General features: G+C 32.6%; 1 protein-coding gene across 1 annotated transcript in view; it reads left to right on the plus strand.

Moving 5' to 3' along the window:
- Positions 1-12,370, plus strand: part of LOC119577515 — a 14,869-nt gene extending 2,499 nt beyond the window's left edge. Inside the window, 11 exon segments of the mRNA XM_037925111.1 lie at positions 2,831-2,913; positions 3,225-3,316; positions 5,785-5,989; positions 6,158-6,319; positions 7,575-7,679; positions 8,598-8,792; positions 9,404-9,775; positions 10,449-10,610; positions 11,146-11,271; positions 12,202-12,299; positions 12,301-12,370. Of these exon segments, the coding sequence (XP_037781039.1) occupies positions 2,851-2,913; positions 3,225-3,316; positions 5,785-5,989; positions 6,158-6,319; positions 7,575-7,679; positions 8,598-8,792; positions 9,404-9,775; positions 10,449-10,610; positions 11,146-11,271; positions 12,202-12,299; positions 12,301-12,370 (1,650 nt within the window). The 5' untranslated portion in view covers positions 2,831-2,850.
- The last annotated feature ends 4,209 nt before the right edge of the window (positions 12,371-16,579 follow it).

The following is a 16,579-nucleotide window of genomic DNA, read 5'->3' on the forward strand; positions in this document are numbered from 1 at the left end:
AAATTTTTAATTTTAATTTATTTTTAATTTATTATTTTAAAATATTAAAAATTTTTAATAATAAAATTTTTTTATTTTTTAAAAATTTTTATAAATTTAAAATTTTTTATAAAAATAAATTTTAAAAAAAGAGGAAGGGGGGAAAAGGAGAAAAAAAAAGAAAAAAAGGGGAAAAACAGAAATTTTTAAATTTAAAAAAAGCTTTCTAAAGGATGAAAAAAGGGTTTCCTCCCCCCTAAATAATTTTGGGGGAATTTCAAAAAAAAAACCCTTAGGTTTTGGTTAGAATTTAAATTTTAAAATAAAAAAACAATAATAATAATGGTTTAACCTTAAAAAAGTGATTAAAATAGCATTTTTTTAACCCATCATTTATGGGTTTTTTTTTTTAAATGTTTTTTTAGGGTTTTGATTTTTTATTTTTTTTTAAAAAATTTTTTTTTCCACCCTTTTTTTGGGGGAAATTCCAAAACCCCTTTAAATTTCCCCCTTAAACACAGTTTTTTTTATTTTTTTTTTGTTTTTTTTTGGGGTTTTTTTTTAAATTATCCTTATTTTTTTTTTAATTTTTTAAATTAATTTTTTTTTTTTTTTTTTAAAAAATATTTATATTTCTGATTTTTTTAATTATTTTTTCCCCCCTTATTCCTATTCCCATTTTTTTCCCCCCCTAATTAATATTTTTTGGTAACATTTATAAAATTTTCACAAAAATGTTATTTGATTTTTAAAAAAATTTTTTTGTATTTTTTTAAATTAAATATTTTATTTTTAAATTTGGGGGTAAATTTATAAACTTAATTTTTTTTTTTTTTTTAAAAAATCCTTTTTTTTTAAAAATTTCTTTTTTTTTTTAAATTTTTATTTTTTTAAAAAAAGGGGAAAAAAATTTTTTTAAAATAAATTTTACCCCTTTTTTTTTAAAAAGGGGGGGGGAAAAAAGGCCCCGCCCGAAAAATTTTAAAATTTTTTTCCCCCCTTTATAACCCGGGGGGCCCCCCCCTTTGGGCCCCCTAAAAAATTTTTTTTTTTAAAAAACCAAAAAAAAGGGGCCAAAAAAAACCGGAAATTTTTTTGGTTTTTAATTTTTTTTTTTGCCCCCCCAAAACCCTGGCCCCCCCTTTTTTTGGGTTCCCTTTTTCCCCCCCCTTTTTTCCCCGGGCCCCTCCCCCCTTTTTTTTTTCCCTTTTTTGGGGCCTTTTTTTCCCCTTTTCGGGGGGCCCCAAAAACCCCAAAATTTTTTTTTTTTTTATTTTTTAATTTTAAAATTTTTGGGGTTTTTTAATTTAATTTATTTCCCCCCCCCCACCCCCCCCAACCCCCAAAAACCCCCAAACCCCCCCCCCCCCCCCCCCTTTTTTTTTCCTTTTCCTTTTCCCTTTTTTTTGGGGGGGGTTTGGGGGGGAAATTTAAAAACACCCCCCCGGGGAAAGGGGGAAACAAAACCCTTTTTAAATAGTTTTTTTAAAAAATTTTTTTTTTCCCCAATTTTTTAAACAAAATTTTTAATAAAAATTTCCCATAAAACCCCCCCCCCAAAACCAACACAAAAAAAACCCCCCACACCCCAACCAACCCCCAAACCCAAACCCCCAAAAAAACCCCTTAACCACGCCCCGCCCCCCGCCCCCCGGGGGCCCCCCGCCGCCCCGCCCCCCAACCCCCCCGCCCCCCCAGCCAAACCCCCCCCCCCCCCCAAAAACCAAAACCCCAAAACCCACCCAAAAACCCCCAAAACACAACACACCTCCCCCCCCCACCCCCCCAAAACCACCCAACACCCAAACCCCCCCCCAACTACCCCCCCCCCCCAACCCCAAAAACCACACCCCCCCCCCCAAAAAACACTTCGGGAAACCCCCAAAACCCCACCCAAAAAACCCAACCCCAAACACAAAAAAAAAAAAAAAAAAAACAAACCAACCCCCACCACACACCACACCCACACACACCACACACACAAAAAAAAAACCCCCCCCCACACCCAACCACACGCAAAACACGACCCCCCCCCCCCAAAACCCAAAACCACACCACCCCCCCCAAAACCCACACACAACCCCCACCACCACACACACACACAAAACCACACCACAACACACAAACACACACAACAACACACACAAAAAACCCCCCCCCCAAAAAAAAAAAGAGGAGAGGGGGGGGGGGAAGAGAAGGGGGGGGGGGGGGAGAGGGGGGGTGGGAGGGGAAGGAGGGGAAAGGGAGAGGTGGAAGGGGGGAGGGGGGGAAAAAGAGGAGGGGGGGGGGGGGGAAGGGGGGGGGGAAGGGAGTGGGGGGAGAAAAGGGGGAAAAAAAAAAGGGGTTTGGGAGGGGGAGAGAAAAAAGAAAAGAAAAGAAAAGGGAGAGAGAAAAAGTGAAGGAGGGAACGAGTGTGTGTGTTTTGGTTGTGTTGTGTGTGTGGTGTGTGTGTGTGTGTTTGTGTTTTTTTGGGTTTTTTTGTTTGTGTGGTGGGTGGGGGGTTCCTCTCCCCTTTTCTCTCTGTAAAAAAAAAAAAAAAAATTTTTTTTTTTTTTTTCCCCCCCCCCCTTTTTTTTCTCCTCCCCCCCCCTCTTTTCCCTCTCCCCCTTTCCCCTCTCCCCCTCCCTCCTCTCCCCTCTCTCTCTCTCTCCTCTCTTTTTCCCCCTCCCCTCTCTCCTATATAAAATTAAAATAAATAGAATTGTTTTTACATATTTTCCCCCCCTTTTTGCCCCCCCCCCCTCTTGTGTGATGTGTATAATATCTGGCTGAGGCTATGCACAATTTGACATATGCCTAGGGCCTATATACTTAATTTTATGTTTTTTTTTTAATTATTGTACTCCAACAGTTTTTGAAGATTACACCAAGATGAATATCAAAGACTTCCTAAGTGTGCAGAAGATACTAATTCTGTCATACAGAATTTTATTGGTAAATTTTTGCATTACTTTCCTATCAATACCAAAACTTAGGTTTTTTTTTTGCCGTAAGATATTTTTGTAATGATGTGCTCAGTGCAACTGTCCAAATACTTTTGGTTGAAAAAATTATCACCAAAAACATATCAGTTATATAAAGATTATCACCACAATTTCTGTCAAATTGTTATCAGTCATCACCAACTTTTCAAATGCCGCTTTGCCATGATAAAAAAAAAAAGTTTGATTTTAGATTTATTATTCTTAGATATGACATATACATATGCTAACCCTTTTTTTTTGTATTTGTCTTTTTTTATTAAGGGCCTCTCATTGCTGGGAGTGTTTCTTGCACCATTCAACTTTGGATATGGTCCTGTGCGTGAAGCTCCTGTACCAACTCTAAATGTTTCAAGGTCAGTAAACAGTGACTGCTGAGAGATGTATTCCTTTTAGAATATGCACATGCATGCACTCGCACATATAGACACGCCCAGACACACATACAGACATACACTCAGACAGTTACAGATGTAATACAGATACAGATGCACTCACTCATTCATTCATCCATTCATTCATCCTCCTTCTTCATTCAACTCACTCACTACTACTCCTTCCACTTACTACTCACTCACTCCTCACTCACTCCTTACTTACTACTTACTTACTTACTTTTCCCTTTACTCACTCACTCACTCACTCCTCCTCACTCCTCACTCACCATCCCACTAAATCACCTCACTACCTACCACTCAAAACTCACTCACTCACTCACTCCAAAACCTCACCACATCAATTCACTACACTCACCTCACCCACTCCTACCTCACTCTCAATCATCACCCACTCACTCACACTCACATCACACCCCTCACTCTCACTCTCACTCTCTCTCACTCACTCAAATTTACTCACTCACTCCCCCCTCACTCACCACTCATCACCCCTCCTCACTCATCCCCCCTCCTCACTCTCACCCCTCACCACCCACCACCCACCACACCCCACAAACCACCAAACCCACCAACACACACCACACACCACACCAAAACCACACACCACACACACCCCACACCACACACACCACACACACCACCACACCACACACACAAAACACACACCAAAAAAAAAAAAAAAACCCCACCACCCCCCCCAAAAAAAACACACACACACCACACCACACACACACCACCAAAACAAATATATATATATATTATATATTATATATTATATATATTATATATAATATATATATAATAATTTATTTTATTTTTATTTTTATTCACCCCTTATTATTCACCACCACCCATTCACCACTCACTCACTCACCACTCACCACTTTATTCACCACCCACACCACCACCACCCACCACACACCACACCACACCCCCACACCCCACAAACCAACACACTCCACTCACACCCACCCATCATTTCCCCACACACCACTCACCCCACCACCACCACCCCAAAAACCCCCACCACCACCCACACTCACCCACACCCTCCTCACCACCCACACACACACACACACACACCCCACACACACACACACACACACACACACACACCCCACACACAACACACCCCCACACACACACACAAAATAAAAAAATAAAAAAATAAAAAATAAACAAAATTAAAAAATAAAAAAATAAAAAATAAAAAAATAAAAAATATAAACAAAAAACACACTAAGAAAATTTTTTAAAAACCCCCCACCACCACCACACAAAAACACCACACACACACACACAACACAACACACACACACACACACACACACAACACCCCCACACACCACACACCAACCACAACACAACAACCCCAAACCCAAAAAAAATAAAAAAAAAAAATATTTTAATCTATATTATTTATAAATTAATATAAATATAAATTATATTAAAAATTTATAAAAATAATTTAATTAATTAAATTTTAATTTTTATTTTTGAAAAACCCTTTGGTTTTTTCAACACAAAACCCCAAAAACGCAGCAGAATACCCCAACCTTATATGGTTTTTTTCAAACAAAAAAAACAACCACCCACCCACCCCAAAAAAACCCCCACCCCACAAACCAAAACACAACCCCCAAATCCCTCCACTAATCCCCCCCATACATAAAAAAAAAAAAACAAAAAAAAAAAAAAAAAACCCAAAAAAAACCCCCCAAAATTTTTTTTTATGTTTTTTTTCATTTTTTTTTATAAAATTGTGTTTAACCCAACTTAACTAGGATTCTAACCTAAAAAGAAATTTTAAAAGTAAATGTTTTTGCATCCATATTTGTGATATATAATTTTTGCGTTATTTTTTTGGCTTTTTTTTTTCACATCAATTTAAAAACCTTTTTTGAACACGAGGAAATATCAACTTTTTAAAGATATTTGAAAAACCAAAATTATGGAACATATACTTTACCCACTTTATGTAATTTAATGTTGTTTAAAATTTTTTTTTTCTTTTTAAAAAGGGTTTTTTTCAAAAAACTCTGGAACAAAGTAGTACGGTTAATTTTGGTAATTTTTTTTCTCATTTTACATTTATTGGAATTAAAAAAATTGGGTTTATTTTAAATAATTTCTTTCTGATGAAGGATTCTTCCCTTGATTTTTTTTTTTTAAAAATATTCCTTAAGGGGGTTAAAATTCCCTTTTTACGGAGGGGTGGGCAGACAATCAAAAAAATTTTTTAAATTTTTTTTTTTTTTTTTTTTTTTTTTTTTTTTTTTTTTTTTTTTTTTTTTTTTTTTTTTTTTAAAGGGTTTTTTTTTTTTTCCCAAATTTTCCTTTTTTTTAAAAATTTTTACTACATTTTTTTTCAAAAAACCCCTTTTTTTCAAAAAAATAAAAATAATTTTTGGGAGGCCCCCAAAAAGCCCGAAAATTTTGGTTATGGCTTTTTTTTTCCAAAAAAGAAAAAAATTTTTAAAAAAAAAAATTTTGGGAGAAACAGAAGATTATGGAACATACCTACTTGTACCCAGCTTCTATGTAATTCTACCATGTGGTGTTGGCATGCTGTTTGCTGGGGTCTACGTTTTGATGGATTTACTTTCAAAAGACATCGTGGAGACGACAGTAGTGCGTGTCAGATGCTTGTGTATATTTTGTACTTCATTTTACATTTATATGTAAAGAATATAGAAAAAGCATTGAAAGAGTTTTATATGTTAAATGAATTATCTTTCTGTTTATGAAAAGGATTGCTTTGCCATGTGATTTTGTGTTTTTAATAGATATTCCTTACAGGGCCTGTACAGTTCCTTTGGACTTCTGAGTATGGTGGTGGGTTTTACAGGAGCATATCAACAGAGAGCTGAATATCTACCCAAAGGATATGAGAAGTTTTTATTGAGTTACAACTGGATTACAGCAATCCATTCACTTCTGTTGATATTACTAATACTGCAGGTATTTTTTGCTTCTTTTTTTATTTACAATTTGTCTTAAATGTATACACACAATTTTTACTGAAAGCAACTTGGAGAGTAAATTATGGTATGCGTGAAACTAATGAGGTGAGGTTGATTGGAGAACTTTAACCACCCTTTATTGCATACAAGTGATTGTGAGGAACATATTAACCTCACATTATATGATATATAATGGTGGGTAAAATGTTGTTTAACATGTATTTTCTTATAATTAATGTTTTGTTGCAAGCACTTCTGTATCCATTTATGTATGGACTGAACTATATATTAAGAATATTTTTACCAGTATTATAGGCAGTATTATTGGGAACTTCAACTTTGTGTGATTTTAAGCACTCCAAGTTCTTGCCTGGATTTCATAGTCAGTCCTCTTCATTTGCATGTTTTATAGTAATCTGATTCTCATTTTAAGACCTATGAAAAGTAATCCTGTAGGACAGGCAGGCAGGCAGGCAGACAATCTAATAAAGATTTTTCAACTTCTTTTGAAAGTTCCAAATTTCTTTTTATTTACTAGCATATCATACCACTTTTCAAGATAAATAATTTTGCAATGCATCAGAGCTGATGTTATGGCTCCAGATATAATTTTGAACCTTAAAAAGTTTTAAGAAATTATGCAGATTCAGGATCATAGGTTCTAAAGCATTCCTACCTATGCAAACCAGTCTGTTATGTTATGGTCTTCGTGTATCATAAATACTGAATATCAACCAGACCCTGCTGTGATTAACTAATCATTGATTTGACATTGGATTTTGCTAGTCAAATATGCAGTGGGAGAGAGCAGAGCATAAAATGGAAGTAAATTTCTCTCTCTCTCTCTCTCTCTCTCTCTCTCTCTCTCTCTCTCTCTCTCTCTCTCTCTCTCTCTCTCTCTCTCTCTCTCTCTCTCTCTCTCTCTCTCTCTCTTCTCTCTCTTTCCCTTTTAATATATAATAATCTCCATGGTCCTGTTCAGTGACTGTCAGTATCTATAGGACAAGAACACTATAAAAAGGTTGCAGTTGATTGATATGTGAAAAATGATTATATGTGAGTACTGTAGGTGAGGTAAAATTCAGTTGAATTTGACATCATAAATTTTTATATTGCTCCATGGCTCCCAGAAAAGTACCCCATGACCCTCAGGTTGGGAACTACTGTTGTAGACTCTAGGAAACATAGCTTAAGTATGCGTTCATGTTACAGCAAGACAGGCTGTTTGTAAGAGTATGAATTCTAATTTTCAGATTATATTGTCCATTCGGGAATTGTGTCAACGAAGTATACGATGGCCTACTATCCATTTCAGCCACTTTTTCACTATTGGTATGGTGGCAAGAGGAGTTTTGGTGGTAGGTAATCTTTCCTGAATTATTATTTTTATCTACACTGAATTTTTACTTTGTTGTTGTATATAGCATTTATTTATTCATTTTTAAATTGAAATGGAACTTATTTTTGAGACATGATATTGGTATCAAATCTATAGATTACATATACTTTATGATTGTTAAAGATTTTTTTTTTTTTATGTATCTTAGACTGATTTGTCATGCTATGTATATGGTGATATTAACCCATTGCCGACGGGTGGCATGTACGCACATGCCATGGCATGGCGGGACCATCTGCCGGGGGCACATACGCACATGCCATAGTGTATGTATGGACATGCCATGAGTTTTTTTTTTTTTTTTTTTTTTTTTTTACAATCATGGCAAAAGATTATTTTTCTGCCAGTGAAAGTGTGATTAAGTCGGTTTTAACACTTTCTCATTTTTACCATGCATCAAAAAAAAAAAAAAAAAAAAAAAAAAAAAAAAAAAAAAAAAAAAAAAAAAAAACACGACGATTTCAACTCCATGATGCCACACACTGCTTATTTTATTCGGACTATAGACCGAATAATGATCAACTATGGAGTCTATATAACAACAAAAATATCCTTCAGTCTCGATTTATCAGGAAGTATGGCAAGTAGAGACTTTAGAAAATAATGAAAACTGAAAATACAACATATCTTCGTAGTATTACGAAGAAACGGCATGGGATGCTGGTATTTGGCATGAGTGGTCGCGCATGCTAGGGTGACAATATAAGCCCCCGGCAGCGAAGCACAGGCCTCTATGAATACTACCCGTCGGAAAAGGGTTAATATGTAGGTCTGTATATTTGTTGATGTATAGCTTTTTGTCTGTTTACATATAGGCCTATCTGGATGTCCATATAAATGAAAAAAAAAAAAAGATTTTTCCCTTTTTTCTTTACAGATTCTTGCCACATATTTGAGCATAGCCTTCTTTATTTCTGTGCTTGAAGGATATCGGGATGGAGGATATGACGATCCTGTATTTCGCTATCCAGAATATTTTTTCATGCCGTGTGCTGTGGCATGTCTGTATGGAGCACTGGTTACTTTTGAAGCATATACCTCCCAGATATTTGGACACGTTCATGATAAAATGGTAAGTGAAAATGGTGTCCCAGTAGTAGGTAAACCAGTCAAAAAATTATTATACAAGGGAATGAGAGAACATGCTCACTGTCATACAGAACATTTTGCTTTCTACAGGGGACATGATGAAACAAGGCATGATGAAACAAGGGGGCAACTAGTCCCTAGTTACATCATGCCTTCTTGGTCTTCTATTCAGTAATCACTCATCTATCAGAGGGAAACGAGGTTAATCAAAATATTTGTGAGCTGTAATCCCAAGCATATTGAATTTCAGTTAATTTGTATTCTAAACACTATGGCATGTGTAAACATGGCACCTCATACTGTGTGTGACCATAGACACTTTTCATGCCCTATTTACACATTTAAAGTCATAGTTTGTAACTTTGATACAGACATGCATAATATAAGACTTTCATGACATTGTGACCAAAATTCCTGCAAAGGTATTCAGCCACCACAGTCTGAATGACACAAAGACTATAATATATGATTGGACTGTGATGATGAAATAATGTACGTGATTCTGGTGAGACAGCTATCCTGGAGGCAATGAGTTGATATTAAAGTTAGTGATATGTCTATTATAATGCAACTTGATTTTTTTGTTGATTTCAGATGGGCATCAGTGGATTGGTAATGAGTGCTGGTTATGCCGTTATTGGTATTATCTTTCTTCCACCCATTGCAAGTAATATTTTATCAGAAAATTTAACTGATCCTGTTTTGATTTTCTCTTGGGTATGCTTTGGTGTCAGCCTGATTTATGCAGGCCTTTGCTTAGTTGTTCCAAAGGCACTGAACACACCCCCAGCCATTATAAGGTATCTTGCATATGGAATGTCACATATGAAATGTTGGGGACACTCCATGGAAGTAAGAGGAAGTGGAGCTTGTAACTGCAAAAGCATCAATTTATTTAGAAAAATTGCTGCCTTGTGTGAAAATCTGAAAAAGAGTGATTCCTTAAGGACAAACATGATACTTACGGTAAGTAAATTCTCCTTTACCCTTATATATAATAATTGATATTATGTAAAGATACATGGCCGCAAGTGAAAATATTGTAAGAATGTGAATCTTCATTTTGCAAGGATCTATAACTCCTGCTTCCTACTTTTTATCTCTTCTTATTAATCCATAGCTTCCTACATTCAATTTTTTTTGTAAAGAAGTGTGCCAATAATATTATATATATTATATTATATATATGTGTGTGTGTGTGTGTGTGTGTGTGTGTGTGTGTGTGTGTGTGTGTGTGTGTGTGTGTGTGTATGTGTGTGTGTGTGTACAAACACACACACGCGCGCTTGTGCATGCATGCGTGCGTGCGTGCGTGCGTGCGTGCGTGCGTGCGTGCGTGCGTGCGTGCGTGCGTGCGTGCGTGCGTGCGTGCGTGTGTGTGTGTGTGTGTGTGTGTGTGTGTGTGTGTGTTTATATATATATATATATATATATATATATATATATATATATATATATATATATATATATTTTATATGTATATATATATATTGTTACTGGAACTTGTCTGCCAATGCAATTAAACAAATGGTCTATACTGAAAAACATTGTATAATCCTATTCAGATACATATTTTTGTTATGATAAGAGTTTTGTACTTTGATATGAATTTAAAAGAAGTTTAAACTGCTCTTTACAGATTCTGTCCTTTTTGTGTATAGTCCTTATATCAGCTGAATGGACCTATGATGCAAGTTATGTGATAATGCTGTGTTCAGACATAGCAATCTTTTACCGAGCTTTTCCCGCACTGGTCTCAGAACTATCTTCCTGTGTTTGCCCAGTTGTTCAACCTGTACAGGTAAATAATATTTTTTGATGTCTTAGAAACCAGTGTTATCAAAGAATTCATTGATTAATGTTTGGGCTCCATCCTACAAGTTCAGATAATACATATTCTTATAGTATACCATGGATTTACGGCTTTTTTATGAGATCAGTAATATTCTTTGTTTGTAGCTTCCTATTTTGATTGCAGTGGTAAGATAGATTCATAAGAAAATAGTCAGAGGCTGTTTTTAAATAAGGCAGGCATACTGATTGTTCAGTAAGGTGACAGAGAAATAGTTATATATATGTTTTCCTATTCCCCCCCAAAAAAAAATCACTGGTCTAAATTTTCTTAAAAGAAAAGTTGATATTCTCTGCTTATCTATATACAACAAGTAATGAAAAGTTCATGATGAAGCATTATAAAGATAACTTTCTTAAATCTCTAGAGTTTCAGTTTGCCAGATAATCCAGTACATTTTGTAAGTTCAGAATGTCTGTCACTTTTTCATTGCTTGATCAGGTAATTTATTTTATTATTATTATTATTATTATTTTTGTTACAGATTATCTGTCTGTATGTCTTGGAGACCATGCCACTTTTTGTGGGCCTTATCTATAACTACTTCACTTTTCATTCTGGTGCAATTTTAACTGCTAATATCCTGAACATCATTATCATCATATTCCAGGTATGTAATTTTACAAGTATGCCTTCACATGTATTCTTAATATCTTTTACTCAGTGACAGGAAAATACTGTGCTCTCTCTCTCTCTCTCTCTTTCTTTCTTTTTTGTAAAATGTATCTAGACCTAGATGGCTCTGCTAGTGCTTAGCCACAAAGGAGTCAATTAGTTTACTTATGACCTTACCTGATTTCACCTTTCCTTGAATTGGTGGGAAAAACTTTTTTTTTTTTTTTTTTTTTTTTCTTCTTTCTTTCTTTCTTTTCTTTTCTTTCTCTAATGCTGTGAATATCAATGGTGTTTTTATTAAAGACATTACAATTACTATAATGTTATAAACATTAGTAACAGCAAAATAAGATAAAATATTTTCATAAATCAAGGAAAAGGGTAAATGGGTGAGTCAGGCAGTACTCGTAACTGGCTCATTGGTGACTTAGTGCAAGTGTAGCCAGCTATATGTAAAAATTGGTAACAATTGGTAAAGTAAACTCAGTGGGCATGGCATGTATGTGCATGCCATGCCTGTTGGGTTTGGGTTACTAGGGACATTGTACCAATCTAGTGTTTGAAAGTCCAAGCTTCTCTGTTGTAGGTGATTAGTACCCCAGTTCTAGTACATAGGGTTCGATGGTGACCTAAAGAGCCTGCATGTGTAGGGGTGTGTGCGTCACTTGACACATGGCCACTATATTATATTATTGCTTATTTTGAGAATAGCATTATTTTATAACAAGTTATTTGTGTTGACAAACAGGCAGTATGAGTTTCTATTATTTATATTATGATTTTATCTTCTCTCTCTTTGTCTTTAGTCTTATCCTACCTCTTTTTATTCCTTTTGTCATATTTGTATGTAATCTCAAATAAATATTTAAATAATAGAATCACTTATGTATTAAATTACAGAGGAATTTTATATCTCATCCAACAGTTGTACAAGGTGCAGACCTGTCCTGAAGTGAAGGCAGAAATAAGGGCAATGCTTGAGGCAAAGAATCCAGAGACGGCAAAGTACAACCTTCAGCCTGACGGATGCATTAACTGGCAAGCCTGATGATGTAGAAGGCAATGAAGACAGTGTTCCATCTGATAAACCATAAACCTGTTTGATAATACAGCAGTCATTGTTGCTGTAATTTTAAAATTCTTTCTCTTTTTAAAGGATTTTCTGATAAAGATTTAGGCATTACTTTATTATTATTTTAGCTTTCATTTCCTGTCCTCATTATATTTAGTTGAGTTGTGTTGCACATGCCCATGAAATTGTTTTTAAATGTCAGGACCTGATTTTTAGGAATTCAAGTCCTTGGTCTCCTCCCCCCCCCTCTCTCCCCCTTGTTTATCTACATCTGTACTTTTGTGTAACAAAGAGTATTATAGTATTCCTGCAATTGGAAGATGATTGTGTTAATGCTTGTATGCACCAGGGAACTTGATGAAAAATGCTTTATTTTCATCAAGATGATGAATGAACACTGTAAATGCCATATACTTATATTGTTATTCAGTGGCTACATGAATTATTACAATGAAGTGAAATGGTATTGATAAGGCTTTTGTCATGGTATTTGCCATTAGTATTTTTAGTAGAAGTTTTGAGGAACGATACAGAAATAGAATGATGTATTTGTATTTACACCTTTAACTCTGAAGTATAACACACAATTCCAAAGTAATTCTAGTCTTCTTAGCAACAGACATTGTTTGTCTTACATATTTGTCATAATCTGTGTTGAAAAGATGGAATACTTATTTGTTATTGGTTTACCATTTAAGATTTAACTAATGAGGATTATTGTATTTCATTTAAAATGTGATTTTTTTTGTTAAATTCTTGCTTTCCATACATAAAACAATAAATATTATAATAGGATGCATATGTCTTATAAAGCATGCCTTTTTCTAACCTGTATTTGCATACCATATCTTACTGCATGTTTAACTATTCTTTGGTATCATTTAGTATTTCCTATCAACATAAAAATGCTGATAGTTTTGAAGGGAATCGCATGTGAAGTGAAGTTAGGCCACAGAACCAAAATTAACTTCCTGAAAAAACACACAAAGCCTTGATGTCACATTACCTAATCAACTAATATTTCTTCATATTTATATGATTTTTCAGATGAAATTTATTTTACAGATGACAATGGAGGTGTAATAATGAAAGAGGCTGAGGTGCAACCTCAGATCTAGCAATGAATAGAGTAGTCAGTGATGCTAATGGTTCATATAAGACACAAAGAGATGTGAAAAAGAAAGTTACTGACTATAGTGAATGAGAGAAAGGAAGGAATATTGCATAACTGTTGCAACAGTATCATGATTTCTTACACTTTTCAAAAAACTTGAATTATTTATCTGATCAAATTAATTTACTAAATTTCTCAAGATACCAAAAGGAAATTTTGGCAAAATATGAGAATGCCTTCTTGGCTATAGCTAATAGTTTTAAGATTCATCATCTTTCCTTAATTGAAACTGTTTTGACTGAAGAGGAAAAGTTGATACATAAAAAACAATATAGTACTGATGACAAGACACAAAAGTCAAGAATGCATGTTATGCATAGTAGCCAAGTGAATAATAAAAAGTGCATATAAAATACCAAGTAAAACAAGACTTGCACTGAGAATGCAAAGCTGGCCTAATAATTATGTGGAGACAATGAAAAAATAGATCCCAAGTTTATGTAATACTGACCAAAAATCCTTATGCAAGCATGAACAGATGTGGAATGTTAGCTTTCAGATGATATAGGAGATGGAGAGTTTATTCTCTGATATTCAGCAAAAGTTAGAGAAAAAATGGAAGAATGATAAAGGTATCAGACAGGAGCATATTGCATATCAATAATAAAAGATATTAATAATTTATAAATAAATGGGTGAAAACCGACTTAAGGATAATACATTTCCCCTCCATTTCTTATCTTTTCTAGAGAAACAAGTCCAGATTGTTAGTTTTTGAAGACTGGTCCATTAGATTTTGAGTTCAAGCAAATCTGAACAGTTTTATCTGAAAAGATGACTGGTTCTCTGCCTTTACTTGGTTTGTAATTTTTACCTGATACATATTCTAATGAATTTCATTATATATATATATATATATATATATATATATATATATATATAATATACACACACACACATATACATATATATGTATACATGTATATACACATATATATGTATACATGTATATATATATACATATATATATGTATACATTATATATACTTAGTAAATATGTATTATATACGTATATAAATATACATATATGTTTAATGTATATTTAATACACATATATATATGTATATATATACACATATATATATGTGTATACATATACATATAATATAATATACATATATATATATATATACAATATATATATATACAATATATATATATATATATTATATATGATATATTATATAATATATATATACATAATATTAATAATTTATAAATAATGGGTGAAAACCGACTTAAGATAATACATTTCCCCTCCATTTCTTATCTTTTCTAGAGAAACAAGTCCAGATTGTTAGTTTTGAAGACTGGTCCATTAGATTTTGAGTTCAAGCAAATCTGAACAGTTTTATCTGAAAAGATGACTGGTTCTCTGCCTTTACTTGGTTTGTAATTTTTACCTGATACATATTCTAATGAATTTCATTATATATATATATATATTATATATATAATATATATATGAATTCATTAGAATATGTAATCAGGTAAAAATTACAAACCAAGTAAGGCAGAGAACCAGTCATCTTTTCAGATAAAAACTGTTCAGATTTGCTTGAACTCAAAATCTAATGGACCAGTCTTCAAAAACTAACAATCTGGACTTGTTTCTCTAGAAAAGATAAGAAATGGAGGGAAATGTATTATCTAAGTCGGTTTTCACCCATTTATTTATAATTATTAATATTATGTATATTATATTAAAAATTTTATATATCATATAAAATATATATATTTTATATATGTAATTTTATTATTTTATATTATATTTTATGTAATATATATATATATTAAAATTTTATATCTAATATTGTTCATATATGTATTTTTTATATGTTTTATTTATATTTTTTAAGGGAATATATGTATAATTTGCTATAAAAAAATTAAAATATGTATTAAAATGATATTCCCTTTTATATTTTTTATTTTTAATACATATATTTTGTATATATTACAAAATTTTAATATATGTAAAATATATACATCATATATAATGTAAAATTTTTACACATATATATATTTTTATTTTTACACATATATATATGTGATTAAATATACATAAATTAAAGTATATTTTAAAATACTTTAAAATACATATTTACATACAACATATATTTAAAGGAATTATACATTAAAATATTTTAAAATACCTTATATGTATATACATACATTATATAAGGGATATATAAAATATATTATGTTAATACTAATATGTGTATATATACATATATATGAAAACATGTATTATATACATGGGATAAAATTTTACATTTATGTATATATACATTTTATATATATACAATTTTAAGGTTTTATTTTAATTATTTCAAAATATATTTTGTATATATTATACATTTATACATTATATAGGGATATATACATTTATACAAAATATATGTATATATATACATGTTACATATATATATTTTAAAATACATGTATACATAATTAAAAATATATATGTATATATACCTGTATACATATTATTGTTATTTTCCCTGAACATAAAATTTTGTAAAATTTATAACATGTATACATATTAAAGGGGGTTTTATACATGTATACATATATATGGGTATATACTGTATACATAGTAAGTATATTGGGGTGTGTGGGGTATATTATATATCTATATATAAAATTTTAAATATATATATATTTATAATGAAAAAATTTTGGGAAAATTTTTCAGGGAAAAATTTCAAAACCCAAATAAAGGCAGGGGAACCCGTCTTTTTCAGATAAAAAGTTTAGAAATTTTCTTTTAACTCAAATCCCAATGGGCCAGTCTTCAAAAAAAACAATCTGGCTTGTTTCTTTTAGGGAAAAGAAGAAAGGGAAAGGGGAAAAAGTATTATCCTTAAATCGTTTTCACCCTTTTTTTTTAATTATTAAATTTTTTTTTTTATTGTATGCAAAATGCTCCTGTCTGAAACCTTTTTTCCTTCTTCCATTTTTTCTCTAACTTTTGCTGAAAATCCGAGAATTAAAATCTCCATCTCCTATATCATCTAAAGCTAAAATTTCCCCACTGTTCATGCTTTTTCATAA

This window comes from Penaeus monodon, chromosome 10 (genome assembly GCF_015228065.2).
Source record: "Penaeus monodon isolate SGIC_2016 chromosome 10, NSTDA_Pmon_1, whole genome shotgun sequence".
NCBI lineage: Eukaryota > Metazoa > Arthropoda > Malacostraca > Decapoda > Penaeidae > Penaeus > Penaeus monodon.